Here is a 20,562-nt window from a genome sequence, read left to right on the forward strand (position 1 = left end):
AAAGGATTCAACTTGTGGTCTCTATTTTGTACTTATTTTGGTTTTTCTTAAAACCTCTTTGGTAGTTTTATATGACATTGAAGGTCTCCATTTTGTAGTTTTTATGCAAGAACGTAGAATTTTAAAAAAATTGGACTCAAGTCTACAAATAAGGTGATTCTAATGTTTTCTTGAAAAGATACTTTATTTTATTTTTGATCATGGGATGTGCTCATCTTCTTTTTTTTTTAATTGATTGATTGATTGAATGGTTCATACTTGCCTAGCATAAATACATTCAATAAAATCAGAAAATAATATATCTCTAAACTGGACAGGATTACTAGAGTGAGATGTCCAAATTATACTGAGGGTGATCAGAAATTATGCAGTCTGCAGGCTGATCATCATTATATTTATTATTGAATTTGTGGTACTTAAAGTATGTGCTTGTCTTGGAGATGCAGTACAGATGTGATGTTATAAAATCTAGAGGGACTGCGCTAGGATTTATTGAAACTTTAAGATGTGCAGTGCTAGGTTGATTAGGTGAATTTGTGATCCAATATTATACTAAGGAAAACATGGGAGTCAGGGGACCATACACCCCCTTTCCCACCCAAGATTGTAATGTGTCTCTGCCCCTGATTTGAACTTGTTATTGCCTTGTTTGCTTTCAGAAGCACTCTTTAAGAAAAAAGTGCTTTAGATGTGATTAGATCCAACATACTAAGCCCTGTCGACACTATTTTGCATTATATTTGTCATGATCAATTATTTTAGCATCAAGTCTTGGGATCCTATGTACTGCAGATGGTTCCAAAACTAAAATGGGTCAATCCACCTTCCAACCTGGGCAAATCACCAAGGGAATATTCAAACTATTTTCGTGGTTGGGAACTAGCCAATTTTGAAGAAAGGATTAGATCTGAATCACCGAGGATTCTTGATGAAATGAAGCCCACGGTGCATATGAGTGTCCCCCTCAAAATGGCCCGATCGCTACCTTCACATCTGTTGTGTGTGAGTTGCTGATGTACCAAAGAAGCAAAAAAAAAAAAAAAAAAAAAAAAAAAAGAGGCCCGATTAAACTAAACTATGTTTCTTTTATAAAATTCAATAATAAATCCAACTTACCCTACTTTAATCCTTCTTGTCCGCTTGTCTTAGGGTTGATAACATCTCAGCAGCCAACAATACTGGCTTTCAGTGACTAATTTAAAGTTGGTATGCCGTAAAGTTGATCCACACATTAATGTCGGGCATTTTTCACAGGGAGATTCAATTGTTAGCGGAAATGGCATAACACGAACCATTAGAAGCCCTACTTGGCATGATTGCAATTTCCTACTTTTATTTTTTTTCAAAAAATTAAAGAAAATAAGGTAAAAGTAATGTTCGGTGGTCTTGTTTTCATTTTTATTCTTCGAAAACTTTCCAAAATTTATTGAAATTATTAAAACTAAAAATTTAATTTTGAACTTTTTAAAAATAAAAATAATTTAGTATCGTCGTCCTTGTCACAGGTTCACAGCTATCTCTAGAACTATGCTTGTTGTTGGCACCACATTGCCATTGGTTTCTATTTCCCTTGTTGGCTGCCACCATTTATCCACCGCACCATCAAATACTAATTATATGTAATTTTTTTAACAATACATAAAAGGAATAATGATGACAGAAGAACTTGATCCATACTCATCTAATCATAAATTATCACTAAGCAGTAATAAAATGTGTGCGCCCATACAATAATCTAAATAAGATCGGCCCAAATTTGTTGATGATTTGAATTATTTGATGTGGTCTAATTCTTTGAAATACTTATTAATATATATTATATAACTTTTGGGTTATTTAAATTATTTTTTTATTACGAGATGCATAAACAATATATGAGCGAGAGATCGTCTAATTTTTTGACTATTGGTAGTTAGAAGATAATAGACCATAAATAACAGCTCGAACCATTGATAAATGGTCAATATTGCAGCCAGAATGGACTCAATTCTTAGGCGACTTAGGCGGTCGCTTAAAGCCTCGACCCAAAGAAGTCTCATTGCAGGAAAGGGCTTAAAGATAAAATAAAAAAGAAAAAGACCTCCTGCCGGCTCACTATAGAGAATGTCTTAAAGACAAAACGGCACGAAATTTCTAAATATATTGGGCTGCTCCTGATTGTAGCTCGGACCATAGGTTGTCCCGTGCTGACTTTATTTAGGCTATCACGAGAACACTTTATTTATTCCATTATCAGCTATGTTACAAAAATTGCATCAAAATCTAGCAAGCGCAGACCAAATCTGAAATTTTAAGTATTTACTTTGTTTCCGTTTTCCCAAATCGAGCAGCGTACACGGGCTTTCCCTCGGATGTCGAGCCAACTTGTCTGGTTGTCGGAAGCCTCCAAGCAACAACCGAACGAGCCACGTCCGCGTGACTAGTGACTGCTCAGGCTGTTTCGTGTTCCCAGATTCCAAAAGATTCCTTCCAGCCTCTCTATCTTTGTGCCACGATCCCTTCGTTTCGGGCATCGAATCTAACCCCTCGCTCTTTCTAGATGAATCTATACAATACATTAAAAAAAACAGCCCAGTGGGCTCTTAGAACAATATGGGCCAAACTGAAGTTTGTCGACATCGAAGATCTCTATATCGTGCCATCCACTGAAGGAGATCGCTCTAGAATATACCCTGAATATCCAGATGTCAGCATCGAAAACCTCCACATGGTGCTGTCGGAAGAAGATCGCTACTAACCAAAGCCTTAAAAAGAAACCATATCTATCTTAATGAATAAACCGTGAAACACTTTTGCTACTTTGTACCTATTTTAATTGAATCTGTTGCTGGAAATTGGACCCGGGGGCGACTGTCGGCTGAGAAGGAGGAGCTCCGGTACGGAAATGGCGGGTGGCGGTCTGTCGGCGAGCGGCGTCCTCCGGAAGACCTGCAAAAAACCGATGGCCGGAGTTTCCGGCGCCGACCCTCCGATGCTTAAGTCAGAGGGGGCTAATGTGTGGAAGGATGGAGGGAATAGGTTTCCTTCGTTTTAGAGTCCCCCCTAAGGAGGAAAGGTTTTCCTTTTATAGAGGGATACAGGTATACCTGCGAAGTAGCAAGGCGAACGGGTTACCGCCATGATTGAGTACGTCATCCGAATTAATGCACGATCGTGTGAATTATTGCGTTGCCGTTAGGAGATCTGGCCGGAGCCAATGAGTCGTCGTAGCTGAATGAGTCAACTGTTTGCCGTGAAGAGCTTGAGATCCGTGGATGGCATTAATTGTTGAGTGAACCGGAGATCAGCAGAGGCCATGCGCTTTAATGGTTGAGTGAACCGGAGATCGGCAGAGGCCATGCGCTTTAATGGTTGAGTGAACCAGAGATCAGCAGAGGCCATGTGCTTTAATGGTTGAGGACAGTGGCAGGGCATGGTCCCTGATCGAACTGTAGGAGGATGTGACCGCAGCAGGTGGGCGGTGCGGTCGGGAGGCCGGGCTCTCGAAGTCGAGGATGCCGAGGTCAAGTGTTCGGACGGGGCGTCTCGGAGTTGAGCGCCTGGTCGAACGTTAGGCTCGGTTACATGTCTTAAAGTCGGGCGGGCACCCCCAGGTTGGCTTCAGGTCGGGCGCCTGGTCGGGCGCCTCCAGGTCGGGCGCCTGGTCGGGCGCCCCCAGGTCGGATGTCGTCAGGTACGTGTTGACCGCGTGCCCTTATGTTTCGGAGCGGCTCATTCTTCTCCCAATAGAACCGTAATCCGTCTGTCTTGCCTTCGAACATTGAAACAAAAAGATAAAAAACAAAGTAGACAAAAAACTCAACGAAACAATACCCATCTTGATAAACAGACCATGAAGCGCTCTCTTGCTTCGTACCTGCTTTAATGAATAGCGAACCGTCTGCCTTCCCTCTGGAGTATGTAGCCCATTGAAGCAAGAAAAAAACTGAAGGCAGAGAAAAAAAAAACAAAGGAGATCACTCTGTAAGCAAGCGTGACTCTGCCATCATGCTGGCAAGGGGATGTCTGCGGATGGGTGTGGAATTCTAAGGATAAGATTTGGACAAGAAGATATTTCTGAAGATGCTCGAAACTTGACCTATGCAGAGTTTTCTGCAAATGGGTGTGGAATTCTAAGGACAAGAGGAAAACAAAAAAGACAGGAGTGGCAGAATTGTTTATCTTCATTCCAGTTTTGGTGAATTATATAATTTAATAATGCTTTTAAATGTCAACAACCTAGAAATTATGATGAGATCAGGATTGTAAATGGTATTAGTACGTTCCAATCTGCATGTAATGCATTTGGTTCATTCGATACGTCTGTGGTCAGTGCTGAGCTCAGAGTTGCATAGGAGGGAGTTATCTATGCACGGCGGGTGCTGAACACGGACCGTATTCTGCTCGAAAGAGACTCGGCCTCGGTGATTGAGTGGATCCGGAATCTGGAGCTCGATGCGAGATCCAACCCGTTGATCCGCGATCTTCGCAGACTCTTGGACGAGGATGGTCTATCATGGGCCAGACATGTCTATAGGGAGGCAAACAGCGCGGCTAATTGGGTAGCCTCATTCGCAATCCATCACTCGGAAAGCTTTACCTGAGGGGACCACATGTCGGTGCCTCACCCTTTATATTATCTTCTTTTTTCTGATTTTGTAGGCTACACCCATCTTTGACGGGTGTGAATTGCCATTGTACCAAAAAAAAAAGAATAGCATGAAGCATTGGATGAAGCTTCCCATTAGGCAATAGCATCTGAATTGAGACAACTTTTTGTAACGTTGGTTATTTATTGTGAAGTAGCTGATCTGAGTAAATTATTAAAAATATAGTGGAAAATTCTTGTAGACGATATTATTTGTAGATTAAAATACATGTTAGAACTGCCTAATCTACAATCGCTAGAATCACAACTGAAGAATTATGTTTTGTCTTAACAAGAGAAATTGTTTAACTAAAATTGTTGCTCTCTATTGGATTATAATCTTCCAATGCCCAATAGAATTATAGCAAAAGAAGTAAATAATAGACTATTAAGAGAGGAGCTAGATTATGATGTATCTAAACTGCAGCAAGAACACTTGGTATTATTCACCGGGCCGAACAAAGAACAAAAATATTTATGATGCTGTTTTGCATGCTATAGATGAAGACAAAGGTGAATTATCTTTGGCAAACAATAGTTTCGAAAATTTGATCTGAAGGAAAAATTGTTTTGACCTTTGCGTCTTCTAGCATAGCATCACTTTTGTTACCTGGTGGGCGAACAACACATTCAAGATTCGAGATACCAATTCAGGTTGATGAATATTCTACATGTGAAATAAAAAAGGGAACTTAGCTTGCAAAACTAATTGACTCTACGAGTTTAGTACTTTGGGATGAAGCTCCTATGAATTATAGAAATTATTTTGAAGCACTTGATAGATCTTTAAAAGATATTTTGGAAAAAGGAGATTCAAGTACTGAAGAAAAACCATTCGGTGGTAAAGCTATGCTTCTTGGAGAAGATTTTAGACAAGTTCTTCCTGTTGTTGTTGGATGAAGTAGAGCAGAAAGAGTTGATGCATCGATAAGTCGATCATACTTATGGAATTAATGCAAGCTTTTTATTTTTTTTAAAAAAATATGCAATTGTTGAATAATGACTTGGATGAAGAATCAAAGATATCAATCGCTAATTTTGGCGGATGAATTCTGGATGTTAGTGATGGAAAAGCTTCTATTATTAAACTAGAAGAAAATGAAAGATTTCGGACAACTTGCTTATAAAAACTGACAAAGATTATATTCAACATATTGCTTTCACAACTTATCCAAATTTTAAAGACAACTATGACAATTCTATGTATTTAGAGGAGAGACATATCATCACATTTAAAAATGAAACTGTTGATGAGATAAACATGTATCTACTTTCTTTGGTACCGGGTTAAGAAAAAGTATTTTGAGCTCTGATACAATCTGCAAAATGTCGACAGATGCTGCCGCCAAAAATTTTCTTTATCGTATTGAATTTATAAACTCTTTAAAATTCAATGGTATTCCACATCATACTTTGGGTTCAAAAAAAGGTGTTCCAAAAGTAATCGAAGCAGGAATTGTCACTAGTAGTCATATTAGTGCCAAGGTTTATATTTCATGTATTATTATGCAAGTAATAGAAACAAAATGGCCGTTTATTTTCAAGAGAAGACAATTTTCAATGAGACTTTGCTATGCCATGACAATTAACAAAATTTAGGATCAAACATTGAAAACGGTTGGACTATACCTACCTAAGCTAGTGTTTGCTCATGGTCAGCTTTATGTTTCACTTTCATGACTTACATAAAATATGGGGCTTAAGATTTTGATAAAAAATAAATTTGCAAATCGTGATCGTTATACAAAAAATATTGTTTATCGAGAAATTTTTCTGACTTACCTTAAGGTAATTTTTTACAACATATTAATACATTATGAATTATCAAATGTCATTATTTTTTGTCTACTTTCGTAGTTCGTGTATGTATATCATATTATATACATACATACATACATATATACATACATACATACATACATACATACATACATACATACATACATACATACATACATACATACATACATACATACATATATATATATATATATATATATATATATATATATATATATAACCAGAATAATAAGAGATATGGAATACAATTTGCTATCACATTTATTGTTGGAAAAATGCAATTGGAAAATAAAAGTTTGACTTGCAGGGGTTTGGGGTTCAATAAATCCCAACATGGACAACCAGTTGCTAATCATTGATTGTATCCTGATGGATGAATAGGTTATCACGACTATTCATAGTTGCTTATCATTTTTTTTATATATGCATATACTGCCTTTGTACTTCTGACAAATTTCTTTTATACAGAGAACTATAATCCAGGCATCAATACGTGAGGAAGATGCTGTACAATTTTGTGGCTTGCTCATCGAGGGGAATATATATATTCTTGAAAAATTCAATGTTGCTTTGAACAAAAAAAGTTTCAGAGCTGCTATACATCAATATATTATATATATTAATAGATGGACAACCATCCAACAAATTGATAGCGACAATAGTTCCATACCTTTGCAAAAATTCAACTTTATTGATCTTGATGACCTACAATTTAGAAATTATAACGATCTTCATTTGAGAGGTATACATAAATTTTAGCCGTCATGGCTTATTGGTATTGAACAAAGAAGTATGCAAATTTTCTATATTGATGCATTTACTTTGCAGATGTCATAGGTCATATTGTGACTGTTGGATCTCTTGATCAAGTATATGTCAGGCAAAAGTTGGTTTATAAAAACAACTTGGAGAAGAAAATCTAGAGTAACATATATTCACTCAACTGCTTTTTTGATTAACATTATATATTTTTTTTGCTCTTTTATTTTTCTTATATTTGAATACTGTGATGTCGTTGAATAACCATAAAAAAAAATTATTTAATCTTTAGCAATCAAAAGGTGACCATCACCTTATGGGCTAAATTTGTTGAAGAGATTAATCAAGACATTATTTGTGAAAAGGAGAGAGATGGTCCGATCGTAATTATTTTGACAGGCATAATTGTAAAAACAAATAAAGGTAGTTTTTTGCTACACTATTTTTTTTTACAAAAATCAATATTGTAATTCTTAAAATACTTTTCCTATTTTGTATCTATAGAAAAAATATGCTTATCGACATCTTCGGCATCAAGATATTACATGGATATGCAAATGTTGGAAATACTGGAGTACCAAAATAGGTTATGACATAATATGAAATAAAATAATGTATTCAACAAAAAAGTTAGATTTATCCACTATCATCTAACTATACCTATGAATTTGTGTATAGGATTAAAGAACCAATTACTCCTATTAGATGTATGGAGCAGAGAAATTATTATTAGCCCTCGATAGAAAAGTATTGCAAATAAAAAAAATGATTGAATCATTGCTTAAATTGGATCCACATGATTATCATGTGCAATTTAAAATATTATTATATTTGATAATTTGCTTGCACAAGAATCTTCAATTATTTAATATTTTTAGGGGGTGAAATTCAGGTGCAAGGCAACTTTAAAAATCTATTAACACCTCCTATAGTTGGTGGTATCAAGCATGTTATATTTGTAGGGTTGTAATGAAAGTTTATGGTGATATTTTTTGGTGCAACCAATGTGGTAAAAATAATTAGCCTCCAACTCTATGGTAAAGTTGCAGTATGTTTTGTGTATCATCCTCTATTTGCTAAAAATGGATACCTTATTGTTTTACTTAAACAAAAATAACTATTGTATATCTATCCTTTGAAGGTATAAATCAAGCACTATCGCTGAGGATAAAACCGGTGCAACAACCATTATAATATTTGGAAAATTAGCTCAGCAACTAATTGGAGTCTCGGCACCTAACTTTGTGATGGACGTAAAATGCGACAGATTTACTATTCCAGCTGTTTAAAAAGACTCTTGATGGCACCTATATCTTCCAAATTATATTTGGGTCGCAGAGTTTTAACAACAATGTTGTAATTTCAAGATAACAAATATTATTACAGAAAGTAAATCTCAACGTACTGTTCTGGATGAAAGTTCTAGATCCAAACCTTTTTCCGATCAAGTTCAAAAAGAATCTGTTATTTCGACTCCTAAAAACAGTTTTATAATGAACTTTTTCAAAAAGCATCTTCTTTTAAAAAATCACCAAACACAAGCTGGTAACATACTTTGAATATTGCTCTTTTTCTATTTTTTTCTTTTACCAAAAAATATATTTAATATAGCTCTATAGTACTATTGCTGAGAACTAGTACTTGCATCACCTGTAAAGAGACTGCGGCGGAGGTAATTTAACTTTAAATATTCCCTTTCTATCTATTTCTTTTTTCTTTCATAATTTCTAATTATATTTTATTGTTGAGTCTTCAAAATTAAATAATATTTTTATAGAATTTTTTTTTTTAGTTTAAACGAATGACTTATGGATGATGAACATTAAGACTGATGTAACTTTATTAGCTAAAAAAATAGTTTTTTTATTTTAAAAAAATATATACCAGCAGGTTACATGCATGTCAATATGGCAACATAACCCAGATCCCCAACCAATTTTCCTTAGGGCTCGTTTGGTTTGTGGGAAGCATTTTTCCTCCTAGGAATATGATCCCTGAAAAGCAGATCCCTAGGAAGAGGATGGCTGAAAAAGTACTTTTGGCATGTTTGGTTGACTATGGAAAAATAACAGATTTATAGAGTGCTTATGTTTGGTTGACCATCCACTTTCTTGAAAAAGTTATGTATAATTTCTATTATACCCTTAATAAAAATTAGGTCTTTAATGCCTCTTTAATGCTGAAGGGTCTTTTTAGAAAAAAAATAAAAATAGAGTAATTTCCGGTTAATGGAAAAGTAACTTTTGCATGCTTCTCATGAGAAAGACCTTCTCATGAAATGTGAAAATCATATTTTTATAAAAATACAACTTTGTTATCTCTTTTCTTAAAAAATTTCAACCAAATAAAAAAAATTTTATTATTTTCTCGTTGACCACACCTTATTCCGTTCACTCTCCACGGACCAAACAAGCCCTACAAAGCACTAGCAGTAGGATGGGGAGCGAATCTAACAACATGGAGGGAGATCTAGAGATCCTGGCAAAGGTCTCCCTTTGGGTAGCGGCCTCGATGACCTACGTCCGCTTCGCCTCGTCCAAGATCCGGCCGGGAAAGCTCCGCCTCTTAACCATCCTTCCCGTGCTCCCCCTCCTCCTCAACCTCCCCTGGTCCTTCTCCTCCATCCACCTCCGCGCCATCTCCGCCTTCTTCCTTGCTTGGCTCGCCCTCTTCAAGCTCCTCCTCCTCGCCTTCGGCCTCGGCCCACTCTCCCCCTCCCTCCCCCTCTTCCCCTTCCTCTCCTCTGCCTCCCTCCCCATCAAACTCCTCCCCAGTTCCCAATCCAAACAGAGTTCCTCTTTATCCGGCCATCGCCTCCTCTTCTCCGCCGTCAAGGCTTTACTCCTCGCCGCCGTCATCAAGATCTACCGCTACCGTGACGAGTTCCCTCCCTGCCTCCTGTTCTCCATCCTCGGCTTCCATATCTACCTCCTTCTCGACCTCGTCCTCGCCTCCGCCGCCGCCCCCGTCGCCATCTTCGGCCTCGAGCTGGAGCCCCACTTCGATGCCCCTTTCCGTGCCGCATCCCTCCAGGACTTCTGGGGCCGCCGCTGGAACCTCGTGGTCTCCGCCATCCTCCGCCCTTCCGTCTACCATCCCGTCCGCGCACGCTGCGGCTTCGACGCCGGCGTCTTCGCCACCTTCCTCGTCTCCGGCCTCATGCACGAAGTCATGGTCTACTACGTCACCTTGGCCGCGCCCACCGGTGAGATGATGGCGTTCTTCGTCCTCCACGGCCTGTGCACATTGGCGGAGGTGAGGGCCCGGAAGGCTGGGTTGTGGCGGCCGAATCCGATGGTGGCCGTGCCGATCACCGTCGGTTTCCTCTCCGTCACGGCGATCTGGCTCCTCCTCTCTCCTCTACTGAGGAGCGGGGAGTTCGAGCAGGTGCTGGCGGAGTCCGTAGCTGCGGTGGGATTCCTGGAGGATGCCGGAATGGCGCTGATTGGCCGGATCGGGTTGCGACCGAAGTAGATGAAAAAACAATAAATGGAGCTACATTAGTTAGTTGGCTCAGCGCTTCACTAACCCCTTTAAAGTTGGAGACGTGACCTTTCAGCGTACGATAAAAGCTCTAAAAAATAATTTACTTATTTAAGCTCTTTTTTTTTATTATTTCTCTTCCTTGCTTTCGAGCTCACTATTTTCTTTGGTGTTTTCATATATTTATATTTTTTAGAAATCATTGGAATATATTTCTAGCCATTAAACAGTTAATAGAGCCATTGAGAGAGAAAAATAACCATTTAGATTTGCAAAAAAACTAGCCATCGTAATTATTAGGCATAGAGAGGCCGACTCGCAGATTTTTGGGTTGACTCGAGATTTTTAGGAGCCAACTCTTGATTTTCAGGAGTCGGCTCGATCTTGCTTCTATTTTTTAGGCACGTGTACCTTTTTGACAAGATTTTCTTTGACACTATTATTTAGTAAATATAATCATTAGAAATCGCACAAATTCAATTTTTAGAAAAGCCTAAGTGCAAACTTAAATTTGTTATTATGGATCAACCAATTTTTGAATTTTCTATTTTAGTTTTCCGAATTAGTAATAAGTGATTACTAATTTAGTGCTAGCAAAACAATTTTTGTAATTGAGATCTAATATGTCAATTCAATGAATTATATATTAGAATTAATTTATTGCCTTATTACAATAATTGGTTACTAATTTTGTGCTAGCAAAACAATTATTGTAATTGAGATCTAATATATCAATTCAATGAATTATATATTAAAATTGATTTGTTGCCTTATTAGAATAATTGATTACTAATTTTGTGCCAGTAAATCAATTATTGTAATTGAGATCTAAAATATCAATTCAATGAATTATAAGATTTATTATCTTATTAGAATAATTAATTACTAATTTTATGCTAGCAAATCAATTATTGTAATTGAGATCTAATTTATCAATTCAATGAATTAGTTATTGTGGATCAACCAATTTTCGAATTTTCTATTTGAATGGGATCTGAAAATTACTCCTTGTGGAGTCTAAATGGAGGTATGATAAATCTCTTGGAGGTTAAACAAATTATTACCTTTTTAGAATAAGTGATTATTAACTTTGTGCAAGCAAAACAATTATTATAATTAAAATCTAATATGTCACAATTGCAATAAAGGATTTAATGAATTATTTATTACTAAAAAAATTTACAAACACTTCTTTGGATTGTTAGCAATATGTCACCTAAATAAGCAAATAAATTTAATAATTGCAATTAATAGATGTTGCTGGTGGTCCAAACCGAGAACGATTGGCACAGCGGTGTGAACGGGGTTCCGTTTGAGTTGCCTTGGTTGGTGTTGATTGCGCTCCACCTTCCACCGGGAAACCTGCAAGCAAGCCTCGCACCACCACTGGGGTAGTGGGGGCCCTCCGACGATCAAGTCAGAGGAGATTGGAGGAGAAAGAGAGATAATAGTAGCAAGTAATAGAATGCTCTGGAAGTTCTTGCTTACCCCCCCTTCTCCCCCCAGCCGCATATATACCAGGCTGGGGGGTCCTTTCGGGGGGTTGGTCATCGTGTAGCACGATGGAGCTGCCACGGACATGGCCGTTACAGGGCGTCGTGGGGCAGCGCTGGGTACGGCCATGACAGGGCGTAGTGGAGCTCCACTTTGTACGGCTGTTACAGGGGATCGTGGAGCAGCGCCAGATACAACCGTTGCAGGGAGTAGTGGAGCAGGAGGCTGCGGCGTGCCTCTGGGGAATAGCCTGTCGTTGTCAAGAGATAGCCGACTCGGGGTCGGGCTGCGGAGACGAAGATGTCCGACTCGGGGTCGGATTGCTGGATCAAGGGGCGGCCGACTCGGGGTCGGGCTGCGGAGCCGAAGATGTCCGACTCGGGGTCGGATTGCTGGATCAAGGGGCTGCCGACTCGGGGTCGGGCTGCGGAGCCGGAGATATCCGACTCGGGGTCGGATTACTGGATCAAGGGACTGCCGTAGTCTTCCTGGGTGCGCGTGCCGGTCACGTGGGGCGTGGCGGCTAAGTTCCCCCGTAACAGTAGCCCCCCACTTCCGAGCCTGGAACCAGGAGGGGAACGGGTGAAGGGAGTGATGCTTCGAGATTGCCGCCATCCCTCGGAAAGGCGCGCGCGCTTCGAGCTCCCCGCCTCCTTTATGGCGTATAGCGGTTGTCGCTGATCTGGCAGTCTGCGGATTTCGGCGGACATCCTTCCTCTTTTTAACTCTTGGTAGCGTCTCGCCGACTCCTGACTCTCGAAGTTCTTCCGGCGCTAGGCCAGGCATCCGAGGGTTAGGCCTCAGGAAATTCTTCCGGCGCTAAGCCAGGCATCCGAGGGTTAGGCCTCAGGAAATTCTTCCGACGCTAGGCCAGGCATCCGAGGGTTAGGCCTCAGGAAATTCTTCCGGCGCTACGCCAGGCATCCGAGGGTTAGGCCTCAGGAAATTCTTCCGGCGCTAAGCCAGGCATCCGAGGGTTAGGCCTCAGGAAATTCTTCCGGCGCTAGGCCAGGCATCCGAGGGTTAGGCCTCAGGAAATTCTTCCGGCGCTAGGCCAGGCATCCGAGGGTTAGGCCTCAGGAAATTCTTCCGGCGCTAGGCCAGGCATCCGAGGGTTAGGCCTCAGGAAATTCGTCCGGCGCTAGGCCAGGCATCCGAGGGTTAGGCCTCAGGAAATTCGTCCGGCGCTAGGCCAGGCATCCGAGGGTTAGGCCTCAGGAAATTCGTCCGGCGCTAGGCCAGGCATCCGAGGGTTAGGCCTCAGGAAATTCTTCCGGCGCTAGGCCAGGCATCCGAGGGTTAGGCCTCAGGAAATTCTTCCGGCGCTAGGCCAGACATCCGAGGGTTAGGCCTCAGGAAATTCTTCCGGCGCTAGGCCAGGCATCCGAGGGTTAGGCCTCAGGAAATTCCGCTCGTTGGTCGGTCCAAGGCTGGCGCAAGCCGAAGCGACCGGTCGGGGCTTCAGGCTAGTTTGCTCCCGGGATGATCATCGGGTTAGCCTGGCATCCGAGGGCCAAGCCTCGGGAGATTCCGCTCGTTGGTCGGCCAAGGCTGGCGCAAGCCGAGGCGACCGGTCGGGGCTTCAGGCTAGTCTGCTCCCGGGATGATCATCGGGTTAGCCTGGCATCCGAGGGCCGAGCCTCGGGAGATTCCGCTCGTTGGTCGGCCAAGGCTGGCGCAAGCCGAGACGACCGGTCGGGGCTTCAGGCTAGTCTGCTCCCGGGATGATCATCGGGTTAGCCTGGCATCCGAGGGCCAAGCCTCGGGAGATTCCGCTCGTTGGTCGGCCAAGGCTGGCGCAAGCCGAGGCGACCGGTCGGGGCTTCAGGCTAGTCTGCTCCCGGGATGATCATCGGGTTAGCCTGGCATCTGAGGGTTGTCAGGCCTCAGGAAATTCCGCTCGTTGGTCGGCCAAGGCTGGCGCAAGCCGAGGCGACCGGTCGGGGCTTCAGGCTAGTCTGCTCCCGGGATGATCATCGGGTTAGCCTGGCATCCGAGGGCCGAGCCTCGAGAAATTCCGCTCGTTGGTCGGCCAAGGCTGGCGCAAGCCGAGGCGACCGGTCGGGGCTTCAGGCTAGTCTGCTCCCGGGATGATCATCGGGTTAGCCTGGCATCCGAGGGCCGAGCCTCGGGAAATTCCGCTCGTTGGTCGGCCAAGGCTGGCGCAAGCCGAGGCGACCGGTCGGGGCTTCAGGCTAGTTTGCTCCCGGGATGATCATCGGGTTAGCCTGGCATCCGAGGGCCGAGCCTCGGAAAATTCCGCTCGTTGGTCGGCCAAGGCTGGCGCAAGCCGAGGCGACCGGTCGGGGCTTCAGGCTAGTCTGCTCCCGGGATGATCATCGGGTTAGCCTGGCATCTGAGGGTTGTCAGGCCTCAGGAAATTCCGCTCGTTGGTCGGCCAAGGCTGGCGCAAGCCGAGGCGACCGGTCGGGGCTTCAGGCTAGTCTGCTCCCGGGATGATCATCGGGTTAGCCTGGCATCCGAGGGCCGAGCCTCGGGAAATTCCGCTCGTTGGTCGGCCAAGGCTGGCGCAAGCCGAGGCGACCGGTCGGGGCTTCAGGCTAGTCTGCTCCCGGGATGATCATCGGGTTAGCCTGGCATCCGAGGGCCGAGCCTCGGGAAATTCCGCTCGTTGGTCGGCCAAGGCTGGCGCAAGCCGAGGCGACCGGTCGGGGCTTCAGGCTAATCTGCTCCCGGGATGATCATCGGGTTAGCCTAGCATCCGAGGGCCGAGCCTCGGAAAATTCCGCTCGTTGGTCGGCCAAGGCTGGCGCAAGCCGAGGCGACCGGTCGGGGCTTCAGGCTAGTCTGCTCCCGGGATGATCATCGGGTTAGCCTGGCATCCGAGGGCCGAGCCTCGGGAAATTCCGCTCGCTGGTCGTGCGCCTGTCGCTTGCCGCCCGACGGGATTTCTCCGTGGCCAGCTGCGATCGTGTTTCTCCTCCTCTCCAAGCGTCGCCTGGGGAACACCAGATGGGCATTAAATGCTAATTGAGGGGTTACCTGGGAAATCGGATCGCCAGTTGCTGCTTGCGAGGAGTGTCAGTTAAGCGGCCGCGATACGCGCGTTCTTCGAGGCGGATGCGGCCTGGGCGCGAGCGGAGATATGTGGACCTAGGGGTGCAGGCCACCCGGAGTGTCCTGCACAAAGAATGCGATTAAGGAGAATAACGCTTAGAAAATCGCGGGAAGATACGCCTCGAGAGCCGGATCGGCTCCGGATTCAATGCGCCCGCATTTATTGGAGCCACCCGCATCGGAACGACCGGGGGGCCGCAGTTTGGCTATAAATATAGGTGCAGGTGCGATGGAGCCTGCCAAGCCGGAGCTGTTCAGGTTGCCATGGATCGTGGGCCTCCTCTCCGGCGCATGGTTGAGAGACCCCTACCGAAGGAACGGGAGGCGCGCCCTTCGCGACTTCCGCCAACTAGCCGTTTCATCTGGGATCAACAAGGAGGTTCTCCCCGGCGGAACTCCGCTCTAGGCGTTTCATCCGGGATCACGTCTCCCCTCCTTGAAGTTCAGCCTCCCGATTGAGCTCCGCACCAGACGCTTGATCCGGGACCGCGCCTCCATATGCTCTTCTCCCTTGTATCCCTTCTCTCCTCTAACACTGGGGAGGACCGGAATATCCCTTGGAGGTGGCGTTCCCCTGGAGGCAGCAGGAGCTTCTTCTGCGGCGGCTCCTCGTCTTTTTCGTGAGGCGTGGATGGCGCCTCTGGGTAGGAGCAGTGTGGACTTCTCCTTCGTCCACTTCTTCTTCATCCGCGCCGGCTCTTCGTTTTTTTCGTGAGACGTCGATGGCGCCTCCGGTTGGAAGCACCCACTTCCGGTGGGATTGCAGCCGCTTCGGATGGAGGTTTTGGGATCCCAGATCTTCAGCTCCTCGGAGTCTCCACCTCTTCTTTACTTTCTTTACACCCTAATTCCCCTCTGGGAATTCCTTGTAATCACACGAGCACGCCATTGTAACCAGAAATTATTGAAATGAAAAGTGTTATACATTTTTGAACTGTCTTTCTGGCATTGTTGTTCTACTGGTAATACATCCGCAGGTTAGCGGAATTCCAGCTCCTTGGAATTTCTCGACCATCTAGGGCCTCCAACTGGTAGGAGCCAGGTCGGTTTACCCAGCGAACCCTATACGGGCCTTCCCAATTTGGCGCTAGCTTCCCACCTTCCGCAGGTTGAGATGCTTTAGCTCGCCTTAGCACCAGATCTCCGATTCTGAAAAGCTTCGGTCGGACCTTGGAGTTGTAATATCGGGCTACCCTCCGCTGATACATCGCCATCCGAACCTGCGCCATTTCCCTCGCTTCTTCCAAGAGATCCAGGTTTCCTCGGAGTTGCTCCGAATTGGCCTCGGGTCGGTGCGCGGCCACCCGAGGTGAGGGGAGTCCGAGCTCCACGGGGACAACGGCTTCCGTGCCATAGGTTAGGCTGAAAGGCGTTTCCCCGGTAGGGGTCCGATGCGTGGTCCGATACGCCCAAAGGACATTCTCGAGTTCTTCGACCCAAGCTTGCCCCGTCCGACCGATTCGCGCTTTGATTCCTTGGAGGATTGTCCGATTTGTGACCTCGGCCTCGCCGTTGGTTTGGGGATGCGACACAGATGTGAACCGATGCTCGATCCCGAACTCCTCGCAGAAATCACGGAAATGCTTGTTGTCGAACTGTCGACCATTATCCGAGATGAGGACTCGAGGTACCCCAAATCGGACAATGATGTTCTTCTTCACGAACTTCCGGACTTGCGCCTCCGTGATAGTGGCCAGCGGCTCTGCCTCTTTGCGACGGCTGCCCCTGACGCTTCAGTCGAGCCTCCTGCGTTCCTCTCGGGCCGGGGGCAGCCCCCAGTGATAGTGTGGATCACGCCCGCGACGGGTCGATTCTGCTCCCGAGGCTCCTGAGGGGCCGGGTTGGCCGGACGCGGGTCTGCGGGGGGACGTCGGTCGTTCACATATCGACCGAGACGCCCTCGGCGGATGAGAGCCTCGATCTCATCCCGAAGCTGGAAGCAGTCTTCGGTGTCGTGGCCGTGGTCCCGGTGGTACTCACAGTACGCCCGAGAGGGCCTCCTCCCAGGAATCTTCTTCATCTGTCTCGGGACCGGGAGGTCCTCCCGCCCCTTGATTTCCATGAGGATCTGGGCCCGGGGAGTCAGGAGAGGAGTGTACCGGTTGAAACGTCGGGGCGGAGAACGAGGGCGTAGGGCGCCGTGGTTCCTCGCCGGCGACAGGCTTCTGCGCCGACGTTGAGGCGTCGGGCTCCTCCTCTGGCGTGCCTCTTTTCGCCTTTTCTTCCCGAGCTTTGGAGGGATCTCGGCGGCCTCCTTGCTCCGGTGGGCGGCCGCCTCCTCGGCGTCCGCATACTGGTTTGCCCGGGACAACAGCTCCGGGAAGCTCCATGGCAGGCGTTTGTCCAGGGAGAAGGTGAGTCTGCCCTTTCGGAAGCCACGCTTCAGGGCTGAAAGAGCCACCTCCTGGCTCAGGTTCCGGACTTCCAGCGTAGCCTTGTTGAAGCGGGTAAGATAATCCCGCAAGCTTTCTCCCTCGTTTTGCCGGACATCAAAGAGGGAGTCGGAGACCAGTCGCCGCCGGCTACTGACGGCGAAATGGGTGATGAAGAGGCGAGTAAACTGGTCGAAGGACTGGATTGAGTTAGCCTCCAAGCTGGCGAACCACGCTCTTGCCGGGCCACGGAGGGTCGCCGGGAAGGCCTTGCAGAGGAGAGGATCTGATGCTCCGTGGAGGAGCATGAGGGTCCTGAAACTCTCGACGTGATCCCGCGGGTCCGCCGCCCCGTCATAGGGCTCGATCGCCGGCATTTTAAACCCCGGCGGATTCGGAGTCCGCAGGATCCTCGAGGCAAGCGCCGGCTGGAAGGAGATCTCTAAGTCGGCGAAGGGATCTTTGGAGTGGCCCTTCAGGACCTGGAGTTGTCGGTGGAGATCGTCCACCCGCCGGTCCAGGGAGCGCGACCGATGGGTGGGAGACAAGGAGCACCGAGAGGGGGACCGACTGGAGCGCGGGTTCCTTGAGGACTGGGGGATCTGGGAACGCGCCCGGGCCCGCCTCTCGTACCCCGCGCAGCTCCGATGGGAAGGTCCCGGCAGAATGGACCGTGCTCGAGAATCTTCCTCGCGCCGGCGCTCCTCCCCATGGGAGAGGAAGGAGCGCGGGTTGAGGAGGACAGGTGAGCGCTCAGGGAGCAGCGGCTCCTGGGCCCGCTGCGGGCGCCCGAGACATCACACCCTGCAGGTTCTGCACTGCCTCCGCGAGGGTGCGAACCTGCTGGGCTAACTGGTCGAACTGAGCGGCTTCGACCATCTGAATGGGAGGTGGAGCGGTGGAGTGTTGCTGAGAATGTGTTGGAGACGCAGCGGCCTCCCGGCCGGAGGCGCGAGAGGCCCCGCGACCGGAGGCATTGGAAGCTCCACGACCACCTCGCCGTGCCATTACGATCGCTCTGAGATTCGGGCCCTTCCTCTAGCGCCAACTGTTGCCTGGTGGTCCAAACCGAGAACGATTGGCACAGCGGGTGTGAACGGGGTTCCGTTTGAGTTGCCTTGGTTGGTGTTGATTGCGCTCCACCTTCCACCGGGAAACCTGCAAGCAAGCCTCGCACCACCACTGGGGTAGTGGGGGCCCTCCGACGATCAAGTCAGAGGAGATTGGAGGAGAAAGAGAGATAATAGTAGCAAGTAAGAGAATGCTCTGGAAGTTCTTGCTTACCCCCCCTTCTCCCCCCAGCCGCATATATACCAGGCTGGGGGGTCCTTTCGGGGGGTTGGTCATCGTGTAGCACGATGGAGCTGCCACTGACATGGCCGTTACAGGGCGTCGTGGGGCAGCGCTGGGTACGGTCATGACAGGGCGTAGTGGAGCTCCGCTTTGTACGGCTGTTACAGGGGATCGTGGAGCAGCGCCAGATACAACCGTTGCAGGGAGTAGTGGAGCAGGAGGCTGCGGCGTGCCTCTGGGGAATAGCCTGTCGTTGTCGAGAGATAGCCGACTCGGGGTCGGGCTGCGGAGACGAAGATGTCCGACTCGGGGTCGGATTGCTGGATCAAGGGGCGGCCGACTCGGGGTCGGGCTGCGGAGCCGAAGATATCCGACTCGGGGTCGGATTGCTGGATCAAGGGGCTGCCGACTCGGGGTCGGGCTGCGGAGCCGGAGATGTCCGACTCGGGGTCGGATTACTGGATCAAGGGACTGCCGTAGTCTTCCTGGGTGCGCGTGCCGGTCACGTGGGGCGTGGCGGCTAAGTTCCCCCGTAACAATAGAAAATCTTAAAAGAAATAATATATATATATTATTCCGTATCAAAATAAATCTATTATAGTACAAAAGAAATCTATTCTAGTACAAAATAAATCTATTCATTTAATAAATTTAAATCATAAAATTGCAAATCCTACGGATCTATTAATATTAAATTTAAAAATAAAAGTAGGAGGAAATAGCCTGATTGAAGGCAGATCGAAGTACATAGACGCTATCCCAAAGAAGTGTTTGCCTCCACATACGGATCTCCCGGTAATCCTCCTTAGAGATACGACGATCCTAAACTTCTTCTTCGGTACGTCTCGGAAGAAACTAAATCGAATCCGATCGAACTTGTAGATCCAGCGAAGAACGAAATAAAAAGAATAAAATAAATTTTGCTGAACAAAATTACAAAAATAAAAATCAGAAGTGGCTAAGAGGAAGAAGAACTTTTTTGCAGAATTTTTTAGTATTTTTCTCTATTTTTTCGTGTCCCGAAAGGAGAAAAACAAGGAATATTTATAGAATTTTGGGTAGAGGCATTTAGGTAATTTTTGCGAATGCGTGCATACCTTCCGCGGATGCGTCTGCAGTAATTTTGCGGCCAGCAAACGCTGGTACCCATCCACTTTCCACGGACGCGGTTGGTCGCACTGGCGCTCGCTGGCGTGCGCCCACGTAAGTCCCAGCGGGCGCACGCGGCCTGAGGCACCACATGCGCATTAATTTTTTCCCCAGAAAGTTCTACATCTGAACCTTCTTTCGATCAAGTTCAAGAAGAATCTGTTATTTCGACTCCTAAAAACAAATTTATAATGAACTTTTTGAAGAAGCAACTTCTTTTAAAAAATCACCAAATACAAGCTAGTAACATACTTTGAATATTGCTCTTTTTCTAATTTTTTCTTCAACCAAAAAAAATATTTGATATAGCTCCATAGTATTATTGGCTGAGAACTAACATTTGCATATGCGGCGAAGGTAATTCAACTTTAAATATTCCCTTTCTATCCATTCATTTTTTTTCTTTTATAATTTCTAATTATATTTTATTGTTGAATCTTCAAAATTAAATAATATTTTTATAGATTTTTTTTTTTCAGTTTAAACGAATAACTTATGGGCGATGAA

At 45.9% G+C, this 20,562-nt stretch overlaps 1 protein-coding gene across 1 annotated transcript; it reads left to right on the plus strand.

Annotated features, from left to right (window-relative positions):
- Positions 1-9,581: 9,581 nt before the first annotated feature.
- Positions 9,582-10,801, plus strand: LOC103713407 (probable long-chain-alcohol O-fatty-acyltransferase 4). Its single transcript, XM_008800322.3, has one exon. The coding sequence runs from the start codon at positions 9,623-9,625 to the stop codon at positions 10,658-10,660; it is 1,038 nt and encodes a 345-aa protein (XP_008798544.2). The 5' UTR covers positions 9,582-9,622; the 3' UTR covers positions 10,661-10,801.
- The last annotated feature ends 9,761 nt before the right edge of the window (positions 10,802-20,562 follow it).

The sequence above is a fragment of the Phoenix dactylifera genome, unplaced genomic scaffold (assembly GCF_009389715.1).
Source record: "Phoenix dactylifera cultivar Barhee BC4 unplaced genomic scaffold, palm_55x_up_171113_PBpolish2nd_filt_p 000097F, whole genome shotgun sequence".
NCBI classification, from domain to species: Eukaryota; Viridiplantae; Streptophyta; class Magnoliopsida; order Arecales; family Arecaceae; genus Phoenix; species Phoenix dactylifera.

Excerpts from the sequence above, each read along its gene's own strand:
- LOC103713407 (XM_008800322.3), top strand. The coding sequence starts at position 9,623 with ATGGGGAGCGAATCTAACAACATGGAGGGAGATCTAGAGATCCTGGCA.